Source organism: Talpa occidentalis, unplaced genomic scaffold, assembly GCF_014898055.3.
Source record: "Talpa occidentalis isolate TD23 unplaced genomic scaffold, MPIMG_talOcc4v2.1 talOcc4.9, whole genome shotgun sequence".
NCBI classification, from domain to species: domain Eukaryota; kingdom Metazoa; phylum Chordata; class Mammalia; order Eulipotyphla; family Talpidae; genus Talpa; species Talpa occidentalis.
In genome coordinates this window covers 5,887,599-5,915,217 of record NW_023605305.1, presented here as the reverse complement: position 1 = coordinate 5,915,217, position 27,619 = coordinate 5,887,599, and the positions used below count along the sequence as shown (strand labels likewise).

Here is a 27,619-nt window from a genome sequence, read left to right as displayed (position 1 = left end):
ATATTTGAGTCAAAACACACCCACAAGGGCTGTACGCACAGGGAAAAAAAACAGACTTTTCAGGACTAGAGACAAATATTATACTGCTAGTCCTGCGGAACTAGTGCGCTTATGGTGACCAACGCAAGGAATGTTACTTTGGGCTGGTCAACCGCGGGTGTAACTTGGAAACCACGCTGGGTGCCAAACTGTTGTAGAGCAACCCCGATACAAAACGGGGTGCCTGACTGTGGGTCCTCACCCGCGCGCTTAAAAGGACTTATCAATGCTCTACTGCAGGCACACGTGAAAGGTTAATAAAAGGTTTATTTACAACGGAAAGGGAAATGAGGAAATGGACAGCTCTGGGAGAAAAGTGGGAGACAAAGTTTTAAATGCGTCCTACCCGATCCGCCGATCAGGAATCCCAAAATGGCGCTCTCAGAGTTGGCCGCCAGCCAGGAGCGGTGAAGCCAGGAGGCGAGCGATCGCGAGCCAGAGAGCGAGCAAGGCCCACGTGTTTGGTTTTTATATCCAACCTGGCTGCCCAACTCCACCCTCAGGTCCCAGCCACCCTCCCCTTGGTGGTGATGGGATTTGTCTTTCCCAAGGTCCTGATGGCTTTAGTCTGGAGTGGGGGTGGAGTCCACAAAGCCTGTATGAGATTATCTCAGGACATCCTTTCCCCCTAACATTGGGAGGCCTGGGATACAGTAAGACATAGGCAAAGCGGGTGCACGTGGATGCCTTTTTTTTTTTTTTTTTTTTTTTTGAGTCCATGCTTGCAATAGATTCTCAAAAAACATAAACTACAAAAGCTAAGGAGCCAGTGGAGTGGAAGCTCTCAGGCCAACTTCAAAGTACATGTCCCAGGACTGGGCGAGCAGAGATGTAGAAATATACAGAACAGCATTAGGGGTTCCCCAAACACGCCCCATCCCAGAGCACCAGAGCCCATCTGCCCAAGTCATGCCTAATGGGCATGTAGGTGCTTAACACACATTTAGTTTCATTTATAAAGATGACACACCTTGGTCCAGGAAAGGAAGGAAACAATTGTTGCGACTTCATCATAACAAAGGGCCACCGGGGAGCTTTCCCTGTCAGCCACAGAGAGCCCGGAGCAAGTCCTCAGTCTGCAGGAGCAAGAACATGGGTCTAGTGGCTTGATGGCCTTGGGGGGGTTCAGACCCCAGTTTTTCCACTTACTCCCTAGGACCTGGGTGTGCTCAGTGGGGCCCCCAGATCAGCAGCAAGGGCATGACCCGGAGCCGATTAGAAATGAAGAATCAACTGGCTCAGAACCTGCAACTTTAGCCTGATGCCCAGGGCATCCCTACCCTATTGAGATCTGAGGGGCATTGATGCGGGACCCTGGAGGAGTCAAGCAACTCAACCTGCCTCACCTGTAAAACGGTGATACCTGCTTTAAAAGGTCGCCGCGATAACTAAAGGAACTAGTGCACACCCCGTGTCTGGCGCAGGCCCGGTGCCCAGCAGGTGCTCCGCAGTTATCCTGCCCTTGGTTCTGCTCGCCCGGATTTTCCATTTCGGTTCCACTCAAGAATCTCCGCTGGGAGGTGGGGCGGGGAGGGGTGGGGGGGCTGCTGCAGTTCCAGGACTGGACAGTAGAGGGCACTCTCGCCATTTCCATCGCTGCGACCTGGGGCGCCCGGGAAGCTCAGGGCGCCAGGGTCGCCCCGGAACTGGGAGATGGGTGCAGGGGTGCCGCGGCTCCGGGCAGGGCAGCTCGCCCCGCCGCTCCCCGTCCAGGCTGCGCGTTCTGGGCCTGAGCCTGCAGCCTCAGTCATCGGGTCCCCCACTTGATCTTCCACCGCTGGTGACAACCAAGTCGCCGGTCCCCCAAACCTCCTCGCTCCGTGCCCAGGCGGCGGGAGGTGCCCCACGCGGGCCCTACACGTTGATGAAGGACCCCTGGTCGCGGCTGGCCGTCTCGGGCTCCACGCAGCGTCCCTTCCTCCGGGTGACCCTCCGGTTCCGGTGGAATTTGGCGTAGCAGCGCAGGCCTGGGCAGGGGAGGCCAGGGCGTCAGGACGACCCCCCACACCCTCCCACCTGCACCGCTCCCCACCTCCCCAGCCCCTCCACCCATCTTCACCTGCCTTCCCAAGCGGCTGCAGGACGTTAAAGTGACTCCTCAGAGGGAGAAGGGAGGGGGAAGCCATGGGGCCCAGGGGAGGGTCAGGCCAGCAGCCGGTTCTCAACACCGGGATGGTGAGCACGTGTCATCGCGCGTCTGTCCAAACCCCCAGAATGGCCAAGCCCTGATGTAACCGCGGATCTCAGTTCATAATAATAACGTGCCGGTACTGGCGCCTGGGCTGCAGCAAGTGGACTCTTTTGCAAGATGCTAATGCCAGGGGAAGCTGCGGGGCGGGGCGGGGGTATAGGAGAACTCTGTATTCTTTGTGATCCTAGTTTCAGTCTGCTAAAAATTTTTTGTAAGGGACACACACTCTGCCCTCCCCCATAGAACCAATCTGATCTTGCCACCTTGCCTTACAAGACCCCGGAGACCCCAGTCTCTCCTCAACTCCCACCCTTTACCCCTCTAACTCCAGGCACACCCAGTCTTACTGTTTTTCCCACGGATCCAACCATTTCCTGCCTCAGGCCCTTTGTTTTTGCTGGTTTCTCAGCCAGAAATTCCTTCCCCCAAGCCTTGTCCATACTGGCTCCTACAAGGCCCTTAGGCTTCAAAGGGACCCTCCCTGATCACCCTGTGTAAGGTGGTTGTGACTCTCCTGACCCGCCAGCGTGTGTGTGTGTGTGTGTGTGTGTGTGTGATTTCCTGACTCTGCCTCTCTCTGTCACAACCACAGACTTAATTTTCACAGAAGGTCACAGAAGGCCACATCCTTTGAAAGCAGGGGAAGGAGGTGTCACTGTGACCTGAGCAAGCCCTGCGTTGCAGGTTAGAAGAACGGGGAGAGAGGACATCACCATCCTAAGGCCCACGTATCAAGACAATGGGGGACCCCAGGGTCTATGCTTAGGGGCCTAGAACTCATACCTGGGCCACTGGGCTTTCGGGGCTGTGATCACACAAGTGACACTTGCAGGCGCAGGGGACTTAGGCACACAAGTGGCCGGGAGCTGCAGAAACCCTTCTGGAACCCTGCAGAGCCCAGGCTGGCCTTGATCTCTGGCACTGGGCCCTGTGTCCAACATTCCAGGGCATCTCCCCATCCTCCTAAGGGTATCCCCAGATCCCTGGGGTGTGACATCTTGGTGTGGACCAAGCTGTCATTTCTGTTTTTCACTTTTTTTCTGGGGCCTGAGTCTCCAGGGAGGAAGCAAGAGTGTTGGTGGGACTGGCCAGCGGGGACATGGACCAGAGGGAGGGAGCAGTCAGGCTTTCAGACACCTGAATAGCTGACTCCTCCCACCTGAGGCCCAGTGGAAGAAGGAGGGACGGGCTCCTGGGCAGAGGTGCTGCTTAGTGGGTACCCAGCTGGGCATGGGGTTGGGGGCTTGGGGGGCAGACACATGCAGCTCAGGAGAGCCACTAGCCTCACCAAGTGGTGGGCAGGGAGTAGAACTGGACCTGGGCTCAACCCCAGTGCTGGCTGTTGGGGCTCCTTGACCTTGAGTGCCCCCTGTCTGCTCTGTAACCCAGGCTCCTCTTCTGGGAAACAGGCCCCACCTGCACACAGGAACAGAAGGCAGCTTCCCAGTACCCCCACCCCCACCTCCCAGTTGGCTCTCCCTGGCACCACTCCTGTCCCCCACTTGTAAATCAACCATGTCACTCTCCTGCCTAAAACCTGCCCAGGTCCTGCCTGATCGTCCCAGCCAGCTTCTGTCCCCTCCTCTGTGCCACCTGCCCACTGTGAGCCACTCAAACGCTGCCACTCGCCTGGAACTGACCCTTGTCCCATCCTCAAGTAGCTGGTTCTGCTCCTGCCCATCCTTTCTAAAACTCCTTATCTGACCGCCCAGGATTAAATTCTTTACAGCACTTACTACGTTCTAAAGACATCTTATCTGTTTGTTTGCTATTGTTCGTTTATCTTACTAGAACAGTCCATGGGTGTAGAACTTTCTGTTCTTTTCACACCTGAGAATCCCCAGCCTCCAGAACAGTACCTGACACATTGTGGGCACCCAATAGCTATCGCTGGCTGACGGGCATCATTGCACCCAAGTGGCTTTGTTGCATTCACAACAGATAATTGTTTGAGGACAGTGTGAGCAAAACTGGGCCCTGTATCCCTGGGTGAGTAACAGAGGAACAACCCCAAATTCACCCACTCAGGAAATTTACTGGTTAACGCTGAGTAAATTTTGTTCATTTTTGGTATTTTTTTTAAAGGAGTATTTATCTTTGAGAGACATGCAATGAAATCTTCATAGATGAAGTTTCTGTAAACTCACCGGCGTTATTTCAAAACCACACCGGCATGGGGGAAGTGGGTGGAGAGAGACAGCACAGATGGGTTGTGGGTTGGTAATTGGTAAAACCAGGTGAGGAGGTTGTGATACCCCCCCGCCTACTCTGGTGTGTCTTTGCAATGCTCCAGGTTACAAATTTTAAATATTCCCACTTCTCTAGCTGTGCGATTTGGGCAAGTCACTTACCTTCTGTGGGCTTCCGTTTGCTCACGGGTAAAACAGGGATCCTAGTTATTCCCTTCCTAGGATGCTCAGGAGGGTCACAGGAGATAAGGTGAGTGCTTAGTATAGAGCCAGGCACACCTGGCAGGAGACGTCCCCCTGCTGCGGGTGGGCACTCAGGGGAGTCAAAGAGGTAGCAGGCCAAATGCATCCTCCCCTGGGTGGGAGAGCCACTCCCCACCCTGTTACCCACTTGCAATCCTAGCCTGGGACAGAATCCCGGGGAGAACACGCCGGCCTTCCCGGGTTTGCTCTTATTAAAGACATGAGCTCCTCTCCCCTCCTCCCAATCAGGGGAGCTGGTGCCAGCTTGCATTCAAGAGGCGAGAAGCGCAAATCTGAGAAGTGGTGCCAGGCCTGCAGACTAAATGAGCTCACAGATTGGGGAGGCATGGAGCAAAGCTGTCCTGGCTCCTCTTCAGCTCCCGGGGGGTTCTCCCACTCCTCCTTCCCCGCAGGCCCCGTTCCGCCTTCTGCCAGGAAGCGGCGTCCCCCACTGCGTGCGGAACCAGCTTCCAGGAGAAAGGGAAGTTTGGGGGTTCTCAGAGCTCGAGGGAGCCTCACTATCCCATGCCCACTTCCTCCCTCCAGGGGGTCCAGACCCACCTTCCACACACATGCAGTCGTCAAAGCATTTGTTGTTAAGGCCTCGGTTGTGGGGTGTGCAGAGATGCTCCCGAAGGTCACAGCAGGTCCCTGCCCACATGGCAAGCACACGCGGTCAGCCAAGCTGAGCGGGCCCTCCCCGCCACCCTGCAGCCGCCCTGGGCAGGAGATCCATCATCCGGTGGCAGGGCCACGCCCCGGTGGGGTGGGCCATCTGGCGCACCAGACTCCTGGCCAGAGGTGCCGACAGATGTCAGGGCCGAGGCCCCCAAGGGAGTGGCAGAGACCCCAGCTGCCCCAGTTGGGCAACTGATTGATCTTGGGAGGAGCAAAGACAGGGTCCGATCCCCCCCAAGAAAGAGCGGTGGGGCCGCTGGGGACTGCCAGATGTGGAGTCGGCTCCTAACCGGGAGGGCCTCGGATCACTGACACCAGCGTCCCCTTTTGACAGATGGGCCACAAGCCCCTGGGCGTGGCAGGGCGGCCCCGGCCTTGCCTCCTCCAGCACGGAGCCGGTGCTCCAGCCCCCCTCCAGTTGGCCCAAACTCCAGCCTTTTTTTTTTCCCTGCTCAGGGTGCAAACAATGGCTTGGAAAGGAACAGCCCGTCAGGGAGCTGGTGGCCTGGCTTATGCAACGCCAAACTGCGGGTTCGGCCACTGTTTTGTAGAATATTCTGGCCACGGAATTAGCACACGAGGCACAGTGGAGGGGGGTGCTCCCCTCTCCCTTCAGGAAGATCCAGTTAGCTGATGGCCTCCAGCCTTCAGGGGAGACCTGGTCCATGTCACGCAGCCCAGTTGACCACTGGCAGCCCAGTTGACCACTGCCCAGGCGGGGGTCTGGGACTTGGCCGTCTCTACCTAACGGGGGCCTCCTTGCGGGCTGTCTTTGCTCTGGAACTCCCAGAGCTGGGTCATGGTCCCCAGGTTTCCCGTCTAGTCCTGCTTCCCCCCATTTAATCATTCACAGCCTTGCCCCAGCCCCCTTGGCATCCACATTAGTCAAAACATTAGGCCTTGCTTTACACCGTCTCGGCGGGCTCAGCTGCTGAGCAGGCGAGGAGGCCGTCGAAAGCATCCCCAGAAAGCCTGCCAGTGTCGAGGGCGTGAGGACGGAATCAAGCTCCGACATGTGTTAGAAGTCAGGACAATAGGGTCATCCTGACTCCTAGCAGCTGGGACAGTAGGTGAGAGCTAGACCCACCCAGGCTCCAGCCTCTTCCTTGCTGTGTGACTTCAGCCAAAACACTTAACCTCTCTGAGGCTTTATCTCCTTGCCTGAACTGTGGAGCTGTCAGGGTCTCTCTCTGGGTGGCTGTGAGGATGAAGCAAGGCTCGGGGAAGGGGTAGCTGTGGTGGCTCTCCCCAAGGGTCATGGATGCGCAGCCCCGCTCACATGCCTCCGTCCCCCTCCAACCCTCACGGGCCCCCCAGCCCCTGCCAGGGCCTGGATCGGGGTGTGCTCAGTACCTGGCAGGCAGTCTTGGTGATGGGCGCATGGCCCCCCTTCTGCCGGCGATGTTTCGTTTCCATCGCTGGAGAGTTTTCCCCGGTGTTTCTCTGGGGACAAGAAGATCTGCCATTAGAGACTGAGGCCTCGAACGCCTGGAACTGCCACTCCCTCCTCAGTGTGGCTTGAGGCACACCTCCTCTCTCTGCCTCAGTCTTCGCCAAAACGTGCTCTAACAACTTTCCTTTTCTCAGGACAAAATGCGCTGCTATGCAAAGCGTTCGGCTGCCGCTAAGCCTCCGTAGCAGCGTTTCCATTTGGGGTGTCAGCGCCTGTTCAGACCGCACACCTCCGCTCCCCAACTTTGGGCATCTGTAGGTCAGCCTGGCCTCACTGGGCCCCCAGTACAACAGCCGGTGGGGGAGGCAGGGAGGCAGACACAGGGGTAGCAGGGCAGGCGGACGCACCTTTCTTCTTGGCCGAGGGCCACACATCGGGCTTTAAGTCTTCGTAATCCGTCCAGTCGAACAAGGCCATGTCCAGGGTGGGCATCACCTCCCCGTCAGGCCTGGGCTGCGCCTGCAGAGGTGAAAAGAGAAGGGACTCTGGAGCCCAGGCAGGTGGAAGAATGTGGGACCTCCAGCCAGAGGGCTCAGGAGGGGCCCTCGGAGGCCAGTGCATCCTCGGCGGCAGCTTGGATCCCAGTCTGGGGATGCGGGGCGGCTGCCCGGGGCTCCTATGCTGCCAACCCACTCACCGGCCACGTCCCAAGGCTGGTGCCTATATACAGTCCATGCGGACAGGCTATCAGGCCTCTGAGCGAGGGGCTGGAAAGCCAGCCCGCCTGCCTGCTCAGGGTTTCTGCATCACACAGGGGAGCTGAATGAATCCACTCAGCTCTGCCCCAGCCCTACTCTCCCCTGTAGCAGTTATCGGCTCTCCGTGCACCATGGCGGCTACAATCACAGCTCAGTTCTACTCGCAGCCCTGGTCAGTGGCCTCAGTGCTGCAGGACATGGGTAATACTGGCACCTTCTAGGGCTGGGTTCTCAGCAGATGGACATCAGGGGCTTGCGATGGCACAGGGAACCTTGTATTCCTAGGTGGTCTGTAGCTTTTATCAAACCGTCAAGGGGATGCAAAACCCAAAAAGAAAATAAAAAAGATCTACTGCTTAAAAAAGTTTTATTTCAGCCTCCCTGGTAGCATACGGGTTAAGTCTCAGCACTATCACTGCTAAGGCCTGAGTTTGATCCCCGGCCAGGAAGCTGACCCACATGGCACAGCAGACTCTCCTGTCTCCTCGCTGCTCCCCTCAGCAGTGTATTTCAGTCAGTCTGCCTGTTCTGCTCCCCACTTTGTCAATGATGAATCCTCTCACCCCCTGCACCTCTGGCCTACACCCCAGTTCTTCTACACAAATATAAAATCTTAAAAAAAAAAATTAAAAAAATAAGTTTTATTTCTTCTAAATATTTCATTGATCATTTTAAATGATTTTTTTTATGAAAAAAATCTCAAAGCCACAAAAAAGGTGCAAGAATGAAGGACTTCTTGTTCATTGCAAGAAAAATGTGATTAACACCTAAGTAACCTTCATCCAGAACCACCAGATGGTTAGTATATTCGCCACATTTGCCAGCTTGCTCTTTCCATATCTCTTTTTAAAGATCTGAAGCACACAGGTCAAAGTATTAACTGATGCTTATTAATTCTGGATCATGGAGACACATTTTTTTACATTATTAGTCTCGACGCTCTGATAGGTATAAAATTCTTGCACAAGCGCCTTGATCTTCCTAATGCAACACTGGTGTGCTGAGGGCATCCTTAGATGCCCTGAGAATGGGCCCCCAGCACCACTGCCAGGACAGTGACAGCCCTTTCCGGACAGGGCTCCCACCAGGCTGCAGCTGGCTGCGCCATCATCGGGGGACCTGGTTTCAACCCAGCCCTGGTGGCTTTGACCAACTCCCTCCTGTCCCTGTGCCTCAGTTTCCCTAGATGAACTAAGAGGGGGTTGCACGATCTGGTCTCAAGAACCCTCCAGCTCCAAGACTGTTCTGGGAACCCTTACCTGGGGCCACAGGGATGTGACAGGCAAGATCAGGGACTCTTCTGTGGCAGGTGCTGCCTCCAAGGTGGTTAAGTAGAATATGGTAGGGGCCAGGCTGGTGGAGGATTCCTCCATCACGTCCGGTGCCTGGTCTGGTACCTGGTCTGCTGAGAGCACAGCCTTCTTCATCAGGGAGCTGGGACCTCGGACCAGGGCTCGGCCTGAGACATGGAGCAGCAAACACAGGGGCTTGACCTTTCTGAAACCCATCTCAGCTCACAACAGAACCCACATTTCCTGCGGCAAACGAGTCCTACCCTATGTGTGTTCTGATACATGAATGGCAGCGACTATGTAACAAGACACTGGCCCAACCAACCTCCCTGCTGCTCATCCTTCTGGGGAGGCAGGAACAAGGCAGTGGTGAAATGCTTTAGATGAGCAGCTTGCTGTATTGCTGGGGAGGTAGCACAAGAATTCTCCCTCCAAAGCATCATTCCAGTAAGTAGAAGTCTGGGTTGACTATATGCAGCCGGGGATGCAAGTGCAACAGATGGAATCTAGTAGTGTTAACCATGGAAGGCTTCCTGGTGGAGGTAACATTTGAGTAAGGGAGCAACTTGATAAGACTGAGAGGCATTGCAAGGGAGAGAGGCCTTTGAGAAGGTTGGGGGCTGAGAGTCAAAGCTTATCACACACAAATGAGTTTTTCCTAGGTGATGGGTAATCATCACTGCACTTATCGAGCACCTGCTGTGTGCTGGGACCCTCATGAGCTACTTTACAAGCACTGGTTCATTTAGCCACTACAGAAGTTCTGGGAGGTGGATACTCCTTCCGCCTCATCTACAGGGATGAATCGGAAGCCAAGCAAGGTTAGGCAATTCTCCCAAGGGCACACAGCTAGTTAAGAGCAGAGCCTGGATTTAAATCCAGATCTGTCTGAAGGCAAAGCCAGTGCTTTTAACATGAAGGCCTATTTCTAAGACATGCGGGCTTAGGGTAGGGAGAGTGTGTGGGGGTAGTGTAGGGGATTGTGGGGCAGTACTAGGAGTGAGGGGGTTTTGGGAGGAGTTAGGGGTCCTGGGCTCATCCTTGTCTGTTTTTCTCAGGCAAAAACTGACTTTAAGGTTGGCTGGGTCATTTGGGGTCACCCCACCCTCTGGAGGTGAGCCCCAAAGAATAAAGAGGGGTGTACAACCATTCATTTTAAAGACAAGGAAACTGAAGCACAGGGAGCCCGAGGCTTGGTCAGTAAGTCTGGGCCTGGCCTGAGACACTCCCCCATCTCCTCCTCCTCTTGTTGACAACTCTTAGGAGGGCTCCCTTGATCCACGGGTAGTAGGGGGCTGGAGCTGAGCTGCCCAGGCAGCAGCCCTCCTGTCCCTGGCAGTCTGGAGGCCTGCCTGGTGGCGGCCCTTGTGTCTTCTGGTTCATCCCCACAGAGCCAGCCTGTGCTTCAATGTGGGATACTTGACCTCCAGGGGAGGATGCTGAGAGGTTAAGTGAGCTCTGCCCGCCTCTGTGTTCTGCCCACAGGGTAGGCCTGGCAGGGAAGCCAGCCCCGCTGTTGGCAGGAGAAGGGGAGCTGAGTCTCCATCACTCTTTCCCACAGAACCCCACCCCCTCCACATCGGTGGCACTGGGCCGGCCCCTGCAGGCGGTCTTGTCACTTGAAGGGACTTGGAAGCCTGCGTGGGCCCAGGGCCAGGTGGCAGGAGCCAGAAGCCATGTCGGGGGAGCTGCTGGGACCTGCTTGTTCAGAGACAGAATGGGCCAAGGAGAGGGGGCCCATGAAACAAAAGGGCAGAAGCAGGAGGGCTAAGGACGGGACCCCTCTCCTGGGTCACCTGTGTCCAGCTCAGAGGACACTGACTCAGCATCGAGAGAAAGCTAAGAAGCAGCAGCCAGCCGCTCCTCATCACCACCATCACGACCCCATGTTCTAAACGCTCTGCATGTCAAGTGTCTCTGAATCGACACTGAGGGTCGTTGGAGCCATTATCCTCACTTTGCAGAGAGAGAAACTGAGGCATGGAAAGCTGACTTGCCCAAGGCTAGAAAGCGATGGAGCCAGGGTCTGAACTCGGGCATATCTGGCATCAGGGCAGATTACATGATGTGCTTGGAGGGCACTGACCTCTTCCATCTCTGCTGGGAGCTTACACTAGGATGGATTTAGGTCAGATGCAAAGTAAAACTTCCTGATTTAGGAGGATCAGCTATTGCTAAGCCTGAGCTTCCATTGCCACACCGCTTTCTCCTCCACCTATGCTCCACCCCCAAGCCTCTTATTTGCACACCCCTCTGAGTTTGGTGAGCTCCCCCTTTCACCAAATTTCCCTCCTTCACCTTATTCAGTCCCTGCCCTCTTTGGGGCCTCTGGATGTCTTCCCAGGGACCTTACTCCACTGACACCTCCCTCTGGCCTCCTTCCTGCCCCTGGAGTCCTTGGCCACCTGGGTCTGAGCTCTCTCCCCTCCTCTTCCCCATGCTCTCCCTCTGCAGGACACCACCCCCTTGCAGACCTCCAGCTACCTCTGTGCGATTTCAACCTCTCCCTCCGCCTCCTGTGTTCCCGGCTGCGTTTCTTGGTCCTTGTTGACCCTGGAGACCGGTTCTCCTTCTCGGGGTAGGGCAGTGGTAGCCCGAGAAGCAGATCCTTATCCTGAAACAGGCCTGCAGGATTCTGCCCAGGCAGCAGCCCTCCTGTCCCTGGCAGTCTGGAGGCCTGCCTGGTGGCGGTGACCACATCCCCATTCTGGGCCCTGCTGGGCAGGCCAGGGCCCCGCTCCTTCTTGCCCAGACCCCTCCTGCGGTGGTGGCTGGCCTGCGGCATCCACAGCACTGGCCCTGGGAGGTCGATGTGATTCTCAGGGAGGTTCCGGGCAGGAGTTCCAGGTCCCAGGGAGCCTGCCGGGCTCAGCTCCAGAAACACCAGCAGGGCGAGACAGAGCATGGGGGCAACAGAGTCTGCGGGCCCAGCCATCAGCTCCTCCCTGCAAGAAAAGCAGTGCAGTGAGGGGCAGCTTCTCGGGGTAGGCCTCACTCCCAAAGCCCTGCACACACATCCTTTTTGTTTTCAGAAGTGCGTATCTTCAGCTGCGCACCAAACTCACAACGAACTTGCATTTTCCTCACATTCTTGTAGCCTAGACTTTCTCAAGAGGGGGGAGGGCGACAGGCCTGAAGGAGACAGCACTGGTTGTGGAACCTGGGGGTGGGGGCAGGATAGTGCTAAATGGACCACAGGGCCCAGGATGGGGAGCCCTGGCTTAAATAGTTGAAAGAGCAACAAGGTTCCAGACAGGCTCGAATTCCTTTCTCTGCACAAACGTCCCCAAATGAGCCGAGGGTCTCCAGGCTCAGAAACACGCCCCTCGGTCCCCCAGACTTGACTCCAAGCCTAAGTCAAGCAAACCTACTCATGGTGAGCCCGCCACAGGTGGGGGCCGTGCTAAGTCTTTGCGTGGATTTATTTCAGTCCCTCAGAAGCGACTCCTGTTATCTGAAGTAAGACCAAGGGGAGGTTACCCCTGGTCGGTGGCTCCTGCATGATTCCCTGTTGTCCCGGATCCGCTGCGGGCTCTGGCAGTAGGCTCTGGCAGTCTGGAGGCCTGCCTGGTGGCGGTGACCACATCCCCATTCTGGGCCCTGCTGGGCAGGTCTGGGCCCTGCTCCTTCTTGCCCAGACCCCTCCTGTGGTGGTGGCTGGCCGGTGGCATCCACAGCGCTGGCCCTGGGAGGGGCCTTTCCTTTCCTTTCCTTCAAGGTCTCCACAGGTTCTGACACTGGACAGCCCCCCACTGTGCACCAGAAATGGGGTCTCCTGGGAGACCCATTTTCTCCCTGGAAGTAGAGGACCTGGGAGTAGAGGTTCATGAGGCCTTGGCTGGGGGCATGGTGGGGTGTTTGCTGACCTCTGGAGACCACCCCCCAACCCCTTGCCTCCTCAGCCCCCTGCCCCAGCCCTCACCTGCCTGACGCATCCCAACTGGGTGGGCTCCAGGTTGGCCAGGCTGATTGGATTTTTTACGGCCTCCTCAGGCCTCCTGCTAGCCCATTAGGCTCACAAATGTGCTTACACAACCGTTTCAGGTGATTTGTGGTTGTTTCCGCCCAGGGCTGAGGAGCGGTGGCGGGTCAATCCTCGGCCTCTCCTTCCAGGCCTCTGGGCCCCCGCCCCAGGCTCCCCTGGAGCCCACCCTGAGTGAGAGGACCCGGAGGGGAGCAGGGTGGGGTGGGGGCACAGCTCCTCCTGCTCTTGGATGAAGGCCCTTCTTCTCCCACCAGCCCAGACTGGCAAGTCTTGGTCCCAGGAGACCCAGGCCCTGGCCCCCAATTCTGCCCATCACTTCCCACCTTAGCCCCTGGGCAGGGGCCACCCGCGTATCCAGCCTGGGGGAGCTGCTGGGAGCGGCGTGTGTGACAACCCACATCCACCCATTCCTCGCCTTCCTGCCCACCCTGCCTGGCCCAGCAGCCTCCTGCCGGCCTTTCCATAAGGAGGGCTCTGGGTTGGTGCCCCTGCAGCTGGGCTGCACATTCCCCACTCCTGAGGCAGGCTCCACCCGCCCCACTCCCACCCCAAGAGGAGGGACTCATTTTAAAAGCCTGTCAGTTAAACTTTCCTGGTCTGCCCCCACCGCCCCCTGGAGCCCGACTGTGGCCAGGATGGCTCTGAGCTGGTGTCAGGTGCTGTCTGACCCAGCCCTGCCCTTCTGTCCTGCAGGGATGTGGGGAGCTGAGAGAAGCCTGCGGGAGCACCCCATCAACAGCGAACCGGAATTGGTGATGAATGGAAACCCCTCCCCACTGACCTGCGGGTAGAGAAGAGGGAGGTAGGACCCCCAGAAGTGCAGGCCAGAGACCAGAGGAGGCTTGGCAGAGGGGTCAGGGTGGGCAGACTCACGGGCTGGTCTCAGGGGTCAGAGTCCCCAACTCCTGCAGGGCTTGGAGATGACACCACCCCCACCCCCCCACCCCACTCTGCACGCACCCAGCAACTTCTTTTAAAGCCCGTGACTCAACAGGAAGCTCCCAGGGGTGCTATCCCACACTTCCCTTCCATCCCATCGATCCCGCAGGATCCTGCAAATAACAGACACTCTGACTGTGGTTCTGAATGGAAGTGAATCGAGTACAAACTGCAGCCTGAGCAGATAATTATAAATTTCCAGGGTATGCGTGTGTGTGTGTGTGTGTGTGTGTGTGTGTGTGTGTGTGTGTAGGGGGCGACTGGGGTGGGAGTGGGTCCTGGCACAGCTTTGCTCTGAAGACTACATGGCACCCTCTCCCCAAATCCACAGGATTTCACTTGGATCTTGGCACAGCCCAGCAGCCAAGATCCAGCCTGGCCAAGAGCCATTCGAGAAACATGGGCTGTCACAGAGGGGGTGTCGAGGACCCCCATCCATCTCCGTAGCTCCGAAGCCTGTTGGAGGTGGCTTCGCCAAGCACCAAGCAGGCCAAGCAGGCGCCCCAGCTCCCCCATCCCTGCCAGCCCCGGGTTCTACCTTAGGGGAGGCTCACCAGGCCTGTTCTAGGGGCCTGGCTCAGATCCCTGCACCCCCTCCCAAGACTGGGGGTCCCAGCAGCCTGGAGTTGCTCAGACAAGAGCAGTCTAGGGGCATCGGGCCCACGGTCCACAGCCAGGAGACGGGCTGTCACAGGAGCGCGAACAGGGACTAGTGAAAAACAACCCATGGCAATTACACAGTAACCGGCACCTCCTCCCACCCGGCTCCTCCCGGAGCTACGAAGCCCAGGCTGGCACTTGGCTTCTTTTTGATTGTGTCTTGGGCTCCTCACGCTGGCCCTGCCCTCGGATCATTTCCCACATTTTTTAAGAGCAGGAAACTACAGCAACCACAGCCCCACGACGACTTGACGTGAGCAGCAAAGCCGGGCCTCACAGCCTGGGTTCTCTCGGCACCCCATGCAGCCTCCTGCCACCCCTGCACCCAGCTTCATCAGCGGTTCCAGCCTGTCCCTTGCCTTCCAGGGCCAGAGCCTGGGGGCAGGGCTTCCTGCCATACCCACCTGGCAAACAACTGTGGAGTCACTGAGAGCTTGGCTGAGAGCTCAAGGATCACTCACTGGCTGCTTGGAGGACTCAGGGGGAGGGAGGGGGGCCGGCTGAGGGGTCTGATGGAGGGAACACAGGGCCAGGGTTCAGGGGTGCTCCAGTGAGTTCCAGGGATTGTGAGGCACCCTCCAGGCTGTGAGCCTGACGGTCACCCCTCAACCCTTCCAGGGAGGTCCTGGGTCCATCACCCCCCTCCCTGACCCTCGGTGTCTCCTTGTCAGGTGGGAAAGGGATACTTCTGAGCCCCCATATTTGGTGGAGTTTTGGAGTTTCCGTAAATATTGAATTTTAACCTCACTTTAAAAAATATGTTTAGGCTATTTTGAAAACTGTGGTGTAAATAATAGGCATCCTCATATGCCTTCTCTACCCGGTTCTAACACAAGCCCCCCTGGTCAGAGGGGGGCTTCCCCTGGGTCCCTCCTGGGGAGGGTGTGAAAGAGCGTGGCCTCCAGCTCCTGGATTCTCGGGACACAAAGCACCCAAATTAGCTCCTGTGCAACCAACCTCCTTTTCGTTCATATATGTCCTTGAGAATTGCTTCTTTTTTCTCATCGATTTACCTTCAGATAAGGTAATAGTGTAAACTGAGGCAGAACAGAGGCTGCACAGCATCTTGATGTAGGAGAGGCCAAGGGGGTTTAGTCTGATCGCTTCTGCCTTATTTATTTATGCAAGAGCTGGGGTGCAGGCCAGAGGTTCGGGAAGGTGAGAGGACTCACCAGAGATAGAGTGGGGAGCAGAGCAGGCAGACTGACTGAAATCCACTGCTGAGGGGAGCAGTGGGGCGAGACAGGAGAGGTCTGCCGCGCCATGTGGGTAGCTCCCTAGCCGACCGGGAATCGAACTCGTGCTGCAGAGGCTGTGGACAGCTGCAGAGACTGCGGATAGCTTCACAGAGCTGCACTCAACCCACTGCGCCACCCAAGAGGCCCAATATGGAGAACATTTTGATTGCAGGAAGAGATCACCACCAGCGGTGACACGTGACACTGCTCAAAAAACACAGGCCTTGTTGGCCCAATGTCCTGGGACTGTGGGTTGGGGTGCACGGAGATGATCTGCACTGCTGAGAAACATTTTGGGTCAAGGGGAGCCATGGGGAGGAGGGTCATGGGCCCACTGGATTAGGTGGCGTCAGGGGCCTTTATGCCCAGGGAGCCTGGGAACTTCGGGTCCACAGTGATGAGACTCCTCCATCTGTTGCCTGTCCCGGTGCCAGCCCCACGTGGGGAGGGTTGACAGATAATACCCACTAAGATGTGGACTGAGGGGCCTCCCTGGATGCGCAAGGGGTTAAGTAGCGCACTATGAAGCTATCCGCAGCCACTGCAACACGAGTTCGATCCTCGGCCAGGGAGCTACCCACATGACGCAGCAGACCTCTCCTGTCTTGCCTGCTGCACCCCCTCAGCAGTGGATTTCAGTAGATCAGCCTGATCTGCTCCCCACTCTGTCTCTGGTGAATCCTCTCACCCCCTGCACCTCTGGCCTGTACCCCAGGTCTTGTATGCATAAATAAATAAATTAAAAAAAAAAAAGATGTGGACTGAGCTCCCAGGGCCCGGGGGTATGTATCAAAACCACAAGAACTGAAAGGAATATTTCTGAATGTTGAAAGAGAAAACAAAACGCGAGGACAGGCAGTAATGACAGCCCCATGCTTGAGCCTCCTTCCCACTTGCCTTGCCCGTGCCTCTGAGTCCCTTGGGCAAGGGACTGCTTGGCAAGTCCCAAGCAGCTGGCGTGGGTGCCCTGAGGCCACCATGGGAGTCTCTTTGGGATGATGAGGCACTTCTGTCTTTCAAGGACTCTTCAGAAAGGGGTGCAAGGTGCTGGGGTTGAGGGGGTTGGACAGGGGGGGGTCCTAATTCCTGCCACTCCTCTGGCCCTGGCTCAGGTCTGAAATGATGTCTCCATGGAAACACCCCAACCTCATAAGAAACTCAAAGGCACTCACCCCTGCCAAACTTGGGGGGAGAGCTACCTCTGACGCCCCAGACGCCAAGAAATACCTGCAAAGATGTTTGATCCCTTGAGAGTAGTCAGCTGGAGCAGAACACATGGCACTCGCCCTGAACACCCCACCTGGCTCTTGGGTGCTGCGTCCTCACCCAGATGAGTCCTCCCTTCTCAAGAGGAAATGGGTCTGGGTTCCTTGGCCTACGGGCTACTCCTAGGCACCTCACAGCTCACCCTCCAGGGACCCTGGACAGGGAAGGCTGAATTCTATCCTTTTTTTTTTTAAAGGGAGATCCAGGTCTGGGCTTGGAGGATTCCCAGACAGAAGAGAGACACAGCCCCAGGACTCAGGGACTCGCAGTCCGTGGGGAGAGGCTGCTGCCCTGGAACGCCTCCAGTCTAAGTCGGGGGATCAGGCGCTGCCTGTAGGGATTTCCCAGCTGATAGGAGACACAGCTCTGGCCTTGGAAGTGCCCAGCACATGGGAAAACATACCCTTCTTGGAGGGAGATTCTACTCTGCAAAGGCACAGCCCCGCCCTCCAGGTGTCCCCACTCTGACAGGAGACACAGTCCTGACAGAGGCCACAGGCCCAGTGAAAGGTCAAGGGAGGCACAGACATAGCATCACCGACTCAGACACGCAGGTGGCCACCCAAGCCCACTAAGCCGAGGTGGGGAGGGCCCCGCCGCACAGAGCGGAGGAAGCTTTGTAACCCTGGGCGAGTCATTTAGCCTCTCTGGTCCTCAGTTTCCTCTCCTGTAAAATGCTGCTGGTGTGAGCCTGGGGGGGATAAAGGCGTATAGGGCGAGGGTTCGCAGGAAGGGTCTGATCAACAGTGGCGGCTGTTACTCTGGGCAAGGGCAAGAGAGGGAGTGGGCAGCGGGTTTTCTGGAAGCACTTGTGCGTCTGGGCCTGCCCGTGAGAGGGGCAGGAGCAGGTGGCCATGTCCTCAGTGGGGTGATCGATGGCTTCTGTGGGGCGGGGCAGGACAGGCCCAGGCCGGCCTGGAGGGGACCATTGTCTTGGCAAATGAGGTTTGGCTTCCCTGTAGGGGTGGGCCCCATCTGCTTATATTGCTCCCCGCTACCCCCACAGCCTGGGGAATTTCTACCCCCCAAGGTCTCACACCTCAAAAAAACCTATGTTGGGGTGCGGTTGTTAAAGGGGAGGTCCTTGGAGGTCCCACCTGCCCAGAGGCTTCCAGCTTTGTGCTTCTGTCTGCTGGTCCCCCTCACCCACTCCTGGATGGAGTCCTGCCCAGTGCCGTATCACAGGTACCCACCACCCTGCACCCCTCCTCCTCACCTAAGCAATCGTCCTGGTCCCTCTAGTCCCCAAGCTTCATTATCCTGGTCCTCAAACAATTTAAAGCCATTTGCTTGCTGTTTGGTCAGCCCCATCCCTTAATCACCAAGTGACAAACCCCTGCTGTAGGGCTCCCACGCAGGGGAGGCAGGCAAGCCGGTGTGGAGGGAAAATTCACCTGAGTCAGATAAGCCTGCGCACGAATCCTGGCTTCAGCACTTAATAGCTGTGTGACCCTGGGCAAGTCAATTAACCTCTCTGGGCTACAGCCCCACATCTGAAAAATGGATGTTTGTTTGGATATCGTTTATTGGACATCCATGCTTCTAGTCCTAGAACTTTCCATGCCCGATAAGTTAGCCCTTTGAAGTGGACACTATTTTTCAGACAATAGTAATAGAACAATGGCCCAGCATCAGGACAGAAATTTGCTTAACGCTACACAGTAGACTAAGGGGTAGAGCTGGGATTTGAACCCATGCTCATCTGACTCCAAAGGCAGGATCCTTGATCGCTGCTCATGCTCCACTCAGCAGAAGCCGTGGCTCTCAGGTTAGGCCGTGGGGCCTTAACTGGGGCGGAGAGGGCATCTAAAGCCCCACGGGGTCACAGTTACACTAGTCCAACTGCTCTGGACTAGTAGGGGCCTCATGCCTCACGCCCCCTATGCCCCGGCAGGGATGTGTACCCAGTGGTCAGTGCCAGGCCATGAGGTGGCACAGTGGGGGAGATGGCCAAAGTGGGGGTGGAGGTGGGATGGGGATCTGGTGGCAAGGATCCAGCCACCGTCCTGTCCTCCAGGGGCAGGCCTTCATGGCATGGCCCAAGTAGCCTGCTGGGGAGGAGGGATTGAGGCAGACAAGCCGTGTGCCTGGAGCAGCAAGACAGGCGGGGCTCACCAGCATGGCTCAGAATAGGATGCTCAGTCATGCCCCTCTTGCGAGCATGCCCAGGATTCTCTCTGGAGGGAGCTTCTGCTCTTTCCAGGCTGTGGGGTCAGGGAGGCCAGGACATAAGTCCCAGCTCCACCAGATTTGTGGAGAACTCCCTCCAGGTCGCACAGCTGCTAAGCCCTTCACTGTGACCCAGACCCGTCAGTCAGACTCGGGCGGTCATTTCTGGTCTAGTGTCAGTTTCCTCTGCTAAAATCAGCGCCCAAGTCCTCTTCACTTTCCAGAGAGACAGAGCACCCCCAACCGCGGGGGCCTGCAGGTAGCCCTCTCCCCTCCAGCTTCCCAGCCGTGCCCCTTTGCTCAGGGGCCCCCTCTGCCCTCACCCGTTGGGGCCCAAGGGTAATCTGTGACTTGCAATTTTCAGTTCATTTCTCTCCCCTTGACCAAGGATTCCATTCACCAGAACAGCCAAGCACTGAGCACCTACTGTGTGTCAGCTACGGTGACCGCAAGCGTCAGCACCACTAGGAAGTGCACACCTCAACAGCCCAGGGGGCAAGGGGTGGGTTTCCCATGGGAGGGGCCTTTGACCTTGGCCTGTGAGGAGGAGCAAGCTCCCACCAAAGACAGGGCAGGGGGAACATTCCAGATGGAGGGAAGAGCCCTAGCCAAAGTGCCAAGAAAGTCAGTGAATGGAGCTGATCAGACCCCCCCACAGCTAACACAGGCTGCAGACAGGGGTGTGGTGGGAGGCAGGCAGACCAGTTCATTTAGTGGTGACAGGGAGCCCCTGAGGTTTCAAGGCTGGGGAGAAGAGGCGGACTGGACAGTAAAGTGGGCGCCACCATTTTCATGTGGCTGCAGGGAAAGGAGGTTCTGAGTAAAGTTCCCAGGGGGTTCAATAGCTACTGAGCTGGCTCTCCTGGCAAAGGCGGGGGGCACAGATGGCAGCGAGTTCCTGGGTGGCAAAGCTGAGTCTGTTCGTCGGGCAGGATCATGTGTGTGGTTGGATGGGGTGCGTGGGTGCGTGTGTGTGGCCAGCCCCCTCCTTGCCTGTCTAAAGAGAAGGCTCTGCTTATCAGGCCGAAATGACCAAAAACAGTAACTCAGCCAGGGAGCCTGGGACTTGCCGGCTGGGAGAAGGCACCTCTCTTCCCACGCTGCCCTCGTGAACACACTCAGCCCACATCACTGCGGGTCCCCCGGCGGAGTGTGTCACCTGTGTGTCACCTGCCGTTGCAGCACAGGTGATGGTCAGAGGGTCTGGGTGCCGGCTCAGCAGGTCCAGGGCTCAGTCCCCAGAGGAAACGGCTTGCGAGCTGCTGGTCTTTTAAAAGGGGATGGTGCAGGACAGAGGTTCAGAGCTGGACACGAGTCACATGGGCGCTCGTGATGAACAGCAGCTGCTGGCAACATCAGCACAGCCTCACTGATCTCACTTTGAAATCAGAAACCCCTTTCACACCCCCCCCCCCCGTGGGAGCAGCAGGGAGGAGGGGCGAGAGAAGGGGGGGGGCGAGCCTGTGAGCTTGGGTGTCTGTGCGGGTGGGGAGGTGAGGCTGGGGCAGCGGGAGTCAGGTTCTGGCAGTGTCTCTCAGTCTGGGATTCTGGATCCATTTCCCCCTCTCTGCGGACACCCCGTCCCCACCCCACGAGGTGACTGTAGACCCCGGGTGGCCACCGAGTGTGTGCGCTGCCGGCATCCAACTTGTCTCTAGCGCCGACTCTGCACACAGACCGCGAGGTGCTGTGACTACAGCGTGTTTTCAGAAGGGGGTCCCGGAAGCCGGAGAAGTGCATTCCTTTGTCCAAGGCCACCCCGGAGCCTCTGTCGGCCTGACCCCTGGGGTGGTGCTGAGGGACACCGGGACACTTTTTGCATGCCACCGGCTCGGCCGCCTCGGGCGGGGAGGCCAGCGACGGAGGCAGAGGCCCAGGGAGCACGCAGGGAGGCAGGCCAGAAGACTTGGCGGGAAACCCAGGAGCTCTCTGTGCTGAAACCCCAGCGCCCTCGGCGCACCGATGGGAAGGAGCCGGCAGTGGGGACAGAGGGGCTGAGCAGAGGCCAGGGGAGGGGGCCGAGGCTCTAGGTTTTGCCGGGGCGCGGTACTGACTCAGGCGGGGTGGGAGGGAGCGGAGCCGCCGCTGGACGAGGGGCGCGCCCAGAGGACCTCCGTCCCCTCCCTGCCGCCCCCATCAGCCCCTTCTGAGGTTTGGAAAGGGCAGGAGGGCACCGCCGGCGGCTCTGCCGGGAGCTCGGGGAGTCTTCGAAGCTTCTTCCCATGGAGGCGGGCTGGGGGCCCCCCCGATCTGCGAGACCACCCGGAGACTCAGAGACGCAGAGACAAAGAGAGATCGTGTTGGGAGGGAGCAGGGGACGCCGCGCCGCGCGAAGAGGGGCGCCCCCGCGAGCGGGCGGCGAGGGTGCGCACGGGGTCGGGAGTCGGAGCGCGGCCGGGCGAGCGCGCGGCGGGGGCGGGCGAAGCAGGAGGCCGGGAGCGGAGCCAGGGCCGAGGGCGCCTCCGCGAGGGGCCGGCGCGGCGCACGGACGGACCGACGGGGCCGGGGCAGGGAGGGCAGGAATAAAGCGGCGCCCTTTCCTCCAGCCTCAGTGCCGGGCAGCGCGGCCCGAGCGCGCCAGGTCGCCCACCTTTGTCCCCGCGCCGAGCCAGGTGAGGCGGGGGGCGGGGCCGGGGGCGGGCCAAAGCCAGGCCTTACCTGTCCGGCTGGCGGGGCCACGGGGCGCGGGGCCGAGCGCCTGCGGGAGCCGAGCGCCGCCGAGGGCCGAGCTGCGACGCAGGGACGGCGCGGAGAGGGGCGCGGGCGGCGGGGAGAGGTGCCCGGGCTGAGGGGGCTGGTGGGAGCGCGGAGGGGGCGGGCGCCGGGGAGGGGCGGGCGCGCGGGGAGGGGCCGAGGGAGGGGCGGCGGGGCAGGCGCTCGGCGGCCCCGGGCGCGGGGCAGCCCCTGGCCGGGCCGGGTCCCGCGCGCTCCCGGCCGGCGCGCGTCGCCAGCTGCGCTCGGCGCCCGGGGCCGCTCCCAGGAGGCCCGGCCGCCGCGGGCGCGAGGGCGCGGGGCAGACAAAGGAGGCAGACAAAGGCGGGCGCCGCCGGGCGGCCGTGCGGGCACCGGGCGAGGCGAGCCCGCGGCTCCGGGGGCGTCGGAGCCGCCGCGGCGCGGCCGGAGCCCGCGGGACAGGCGGGGCACGCGGCGGCGGCGCCTGGGGAGGCCCCGCGGAGCGGGCGACAAAGGGGCGCGGCCGGGGTCCCGGGCGGACCCCCACAACGGATCGGAGCCGGGAGCTCCGCTGCGGCCGCGCCCGGCCGGGCCGGGGTCGGCCGGTCCCCAAAAGGATTATTCCGCCCGGGCTGCCCAGGGGACGGACGCCGCGCCGGGCGGGGGGCGGGACCCGGCACCGCCGCGCCTTTGTGGCTTCGGAAAGCGCGCGGGGGGCGTGTGGAGGGCGGGGTTCTCGGGGAGGCTGCGCGGCGCTGTGAGGGTTCGGGGAACTTCACAGCTCTACCTGGTGAGGACCTGGAGTGTGACGGCCGCACCTGCGCCCCGCGCCGCCTCCCGCCACAGACACCCGCCTGGGAGGGAGGAGAAACAGACAGTCCCCCGCCCGCCACCTGCGCGCGCCCTCGCGCGCCCCCCGCCCCCGCCCCCGCCCCTCGCCACGCCCCGTCCAAAGTCCCTCTGCTGCGCCCCAGCGCAGCTCCGCGCGGACAAAGCCTGCGCCCGGGACCGGCTCATTCATCACCGCGCGGGGCGCCGCGTGCTGTCGACCCCGGCAGCCCCGGAATGCTGCGTTATGGTTCCCGCGGCCCCCATAACTCACGGCGGGGTCGGCGGGGCGCTGGCGCTGCGGAGATCAAAGAGCGGCGGGCGCAGGGCTCGCCCGGGGCCGTCGGTCCCCGCCGTCTCTCATCTGCAGGGCGGCGAAGGGTAGCTCGGAAGTTTCAGGGCGAGGTGCCTGGTCCTGCTCTGGTGCCATTCCCGGATCCGCGGGCAAGTCACCTAACTTGTCCCAGCCCATCGTTATCCCCGACTCCCAGGAGTTCGAGGACTGAGGGTCAAGGCCCGGGGAAGGCGTTCTCTCGGCCCATCGGAAACGCGATAGAAAAATGAATCGCTGTTATTGTAATATTGTGAGGCCAGTGGGGGCCTGATTGGATCAGGGCAAGGTCGAAACTGTTCATTCCCTGGAAGCTTTGCTCCCCCCATCCCATAAACACTCCTGGGCAGTTCCCCGATGCACCTGCACTGTGCTGGGGCCCCAGGAAGGAACAGCATGGACAAGAATGTCTGCTCGGCGGGGATCCCATTCCAGAGAAGATGAATGAATGAACATCTAGTTGTGGGGGGGGGGGTGATGTATGCCAATAAAAAAAAAAAAGCACATGAAGGGGAGAAGGTATGAACAGGAAGAGGTGTTATTTATATAAGGTTGCCAGGAAAGGCCTCTTGTGGTCCCCCCCAAACCTCCCCAAAGAAAATGAGGTAAAGAGCCATGTGGTGGGAAGAAAAGTGACACAGGTGAGGGAGGAAACAGTGCAAAGGTCCTGAGGCAGGAGCGTGCTGGTGTATTTCAGGAAGAGCAAGGCCGGAATTAAGGGAGGGGGTTCAGAGGAGGGCAGGCTTGTGCTGGCATGCTAAGTCCACAGGAAGGACCAGCATTTGGTGCAGTGAGATGGACGCCATTGGAAGATTGTGAGCACAGCAGAGGCGTGGTCTGACTTAGTTTAACAAACTTACTCTGATTTAGAAAGACAAGAATAGACGGCAGTGGAACAAGGACAAAGTCAGGGGAGCAGCTAGAAGCTGTAACTGAGAAGAGGCGATGGCGTCTTAGGTCTGGAAGGGAGATTTTCCTTTTCCAGGGGCAGCTGGCAGCCTGACATTCACTGAAACGGAAACAAAGCATTGGAACTGGTTCAAGGCTTGCTATCAGGGGGATGATCTTTTTCCAGGCTTGGATTCTCTGTCCTCCAGGCTCCCCCTAGATGCAGTAGAGGCCTGGACTCCTATCCCATCAGATTGTGGTGACTTTGGACTTCAGTTTTCCCATCTATTAAATGTGGTAGTTTTATGGTCAAAGTAGTACAACTCAAATGATCATGAGCTGATGGCTAATCAAAATGTGGCCTATCCATGCAGTAGAATATTACTTGGCCACAAAAAAGAACGACATACCAGTACATGCCACATCTGATGATCTTGAAAACATCATCCACAGTGAAACAAGCTGGACAAGAAAGCCCATATGTTGTCAGTTGCATTTATATGAAATGTTCAGAAAAGGCAAATCTATAGACGTGGAAAGCAGACTGGGGGCAGAGAGACAGGGAAGTGACTGTTAATGTCTATAGGATTTTTCTTTTTGGAGTGATAAAATTGCTCTGAAATTTGATCACGGTGATTGAGGCACAACTCTGTGACTATACTAAAAACCAATGAACTGCACACTTTAAAAGGGTGCTCTCTCTGCTTTATGAATGATAGGTGCTAGTTTTTTTTTTTTAAAGTGCCAGTTGCAGCTGGATCTAGGGTCTGCATCTGTGGTCCAGAATGACTTTCGAGGGAAATTGTGGAAGACATTTAATATCGCTGAGATTCAAAGTTTAAGAAGCCATGATCTATAGGGACGCCCTGATTCACTGGGTCGGCAGAACCCTGGGGAGGGAGTGATGTGTGTGGGCTCTGCCCGGGCTGAAGGGTTGGAAGCCACTCAGTGACCTAAGTCAGGACTTTGGCTTGGGCCTGAGATCAGCAGTGGACCCTGGGATCTGAGAATACCATGTGAGGGAGGAGAGGCTCCTTTTGTGGCTGCAGCTCCTAAGCTTTAGGCATCTTGGGTCATGAGGACGCATGTCCTCCCCTAGAGCGCCTGGCCCTCTGTCTTGGGAAATGCTTGCACTCGGGACTTAAAAGGATTTGTGTTGATCTTAGTATCATTGTCATAATAGCCACTAATCGAACCAGGCGTAGGGCCTTTATATTTTTACCAACATCTCACTTCTTCCGTGCTCAAACCTATGGAACTGGTGTTACCATGTGCCCATTTTACAGATGAGGATGCTGAGATTCACAGAGGGAAGGACCAACCTTGCAGCTGGCTAAGGGGTAGTGGTGGGGAAAGAAGCAGCAGGCTGGGCAAGTAGCCATGAGTCACTGTCCACTTCCTTGTATTCCTCTACTCTTTCATTCATTCTTTTAATGCACACTCATTGAGAACCTGGATTTGGATAGGCACTGGGTGAGGTGCTGGAGTAACTGCCTGGGTCCCTGGGCATCAGGACGTCAGTGGGATATCACCAGGTTACAGGTGGCTTATTCCCAGGCCCTGTGTTGGGCAACTCCTCCCACACCCTGTGTTTGGTGGGCTTACTCAGGGTGGGGTCCCTGATATGGCCTGTGACCAGTCTGGGGGGTATGAGTGGGGGCTCTGGAAGCATCTTAGGGGCCTGGACACCTGATTGCCTGTTGTTTCACCCAGTTCATTCAATTTGTGTTTGTTCAGCAAACCGCAGAATTTTCCTTTTCTGTGCCAGCCTCCCTCTACTCCAGGAGTGTAAAGATTGTATGCAGATCTTGCCTTTCTTGGCAAGACTTTGTTGCATCTTGGTTTCTCTTCGTTTCAATTTAACTATCTCCTGGGAGTGATTTTCTCTCTTTCCCCATTGCAGACCCTCCGGGACCTGCTCCAGTTGGCAAATAAGCTCTTTCTCCTTCTAAACATCCATCCTTCCCTCCCAGATTCCCTCCTACATATTGTCGTCTAGTGATGAAAAATATGCAAATAACTTTGAAAAACAGCCTCCCAGCAAATGGGTATTCAAAAATGTAATAAATTAACCCCATAATGAAATCTGGGTCCCCCTACCACCATCCATCATGCTGATGCGATTAAGATATGAAAAACCAGATGCCGCAGAGCCCCCTGGATGCAAATGACAGATGAGGTTTCACTGAGCTCCCCCACGGCCCCATGCTGATTCAGCACCCTAGCCTGGCCCCAGCCCCACCCCCAGAATCTTGGCTCCCATAGGCCCAGACGCCATCAGAAGTTTAGGGAACATCTGTCCAGTCTGTTTATTTCACAAATGAGGAGATGGAGGTCTTTTGGGGGTCGGGGATCAGATCCATTTGGCTCCATCTCCTCTTGCCCCCTGTTCCTCCTCTTCCTGTTTATAGCTCACTCTGAATCTAAGGCTCCAAACCCAGGCATTTTTATCCACAGGTTTCTGGTTGGCAGTGGGTACCCCAGTGTCACACAAAGATTGATTTCAGTTTCCCCATCAGAAAAATGTGACCATTGGATGTATGTCCTGGAAGCTTTCTCTGAAGACCTTTAGTTGGTGTGGCTTAACCAACATATGGCTTGTGCTGTGGCAGGGGGCTGAGACTGGGGACACACGGAAAGAGTGCCTGGTATGAGTCCATGTCACGCATGCTGAGCCCCAGAGGTCACCCCCCCAGGGATAGCTGGGCTCTGAGCTTCATCACTAGGCTCAATCCTAGGGACCCTCTACAAAGAATTGTGTCCCTCCCCAGCACCCCACGTCCAACCAAGATAGCCACTTCCTATTACTAATGAAAAAGCTGCTTGAACAGCCTCCAGAGAGGGGCAAAGAAGGACCCTGGCTTGTCCCTAGGGTAAGGGCACCCCCAATGAGCAGGGGACTCTGTTGTAAGTCACTGAGCTGCTCAGCTGGCCCTGTGTGTAAATGGTCATCTCCTGCATGATGTGGGCAGGGTCCCCACATTTTGATAAGGTTGCAGTACCTAAAAATGTGCTGCCAGGTACATCAATTTCTGAAATGAAATCACCCATCCCTTTGGGTTAAGCATTGCAATTTTATGAAATGTAGGTTTCCTCTAGGGACACCCAACCCACCACAGTGATCCCCACACATTCTGGGCATCAGGGCCCTAGAGGAGCTTGTTAAAGAGCCAGTACCCACTCTGATCTGCTAGGTCAGAGGGGCTGGGAATCTTGCTCTTTAATGGCTCCCCAGGGGATTCTGATACAGAGTTCTTAGGACCACTTTTGAGAAATGCTCCTGCTGCATTCCTGGCTTAATGGCTATTTTTTCAGTCCCTTGCCACCCCCACCCCACACTCAGAAGTGTGTAAATCCGTGTTTGCAGGCCTTGGGGTTGAAGGAGGGAGGGTGAGGCTCTCTACTGAGCTGTAAATGGTAAACATTCCTGGTTGGGTCTGCATACCAAGAGATGGATGTGACAGCTAGCCAGCAAGGTGAGAGGCAGGTTCCCTGGTTTCTGGTCCTGATTTGTTGTCTGTAACTCCGCAGCCACTTCTCTGACCTTAGTTTTTCCACCTGTAAAATAAAAGGGTTGAAGCCCTGGAGGCAGAATGGAATCAAATTGAAACCCTGGATGCAGAGGAGTGGACATAATTGGGTCTGTTCCAACTGCGTGGTTTGGGAAACGAAGGAACGTGCCTGAGGCTGTTTTCCCATCTGTCAGTGGGGCTGTAAAATGGGTGCTTTGCTCAGAGTCAAGAGGAGATTTTTAAAAATCAATGCTTGACACTTTAATAAATGCTCAGCCCATGTCAGCAGTTATTTTAATATTAATAGTTATCCTCCGGGGATGGTTCAGTCTTTCTGGGGTCCGGGC

General features: G+C 57.4%; 1 protein-coding gene across 1 annotated transcript; it reads right to left on the bottom strand.

Annotated features, from left to right (window-relative positions):
- Window positions 1-1,694: 1,694 nt before the first annotated feature.
- On the bottom strand, window positions 1,695-21,726 carry DRAXIN (dorsal inhibitory axon guidance protein). The gene is made up of 7 exons (XM_037498895.2): window positions 21,699-21,726; window positions 11,268-11,728; window positions 8,751-8,950; window positions 7,141-7,252; window positions 6,694-6,783; window positions 5,224-5,313; window positions 1,695-2,006 (listed from the first exon to the last, which is right to left on the bottom strand). The coding sequence occupies exons 2-7, from the start codon at window positions 11,716-11,718 to the stop codon at window positions 1,894-1,896; spliced, it is 1,056 nt and encodes a 351-aa protein (XP_037354792.1). The 5' UTR covers window positions 11,719-11,728; window positions 21,699-21,726; the 3' UTR covers window positions 1,695-1,893.
- Window positions 21,727-27,619: the final 5,893 nt, after the last annotated feature.

Coding starts and splice junctions, on each gene's coding strand:
- DRAXIN (XM_037498895.2), bottom strand. CDS start 11,718: ATGGCTGGGCCCGCAGACTCTGTTGCCCCCATGCTCTGTCTCGCCCTG. Junction 7,253..8,750: donor TCACATCCCTGTGGCCCCAG/GTAAGGGTTCCC, acceptor TCACCTCTGCAG/GCGCAGCCCAGGCCTGACGG. Junction 6,784..7,140: donor GCCCTCGGCCAAGAAGAAAG/GTGCGTCCGCCT, acceptor TCTTGTCCCCAG/AGAAACACCGGGGAAAACTC.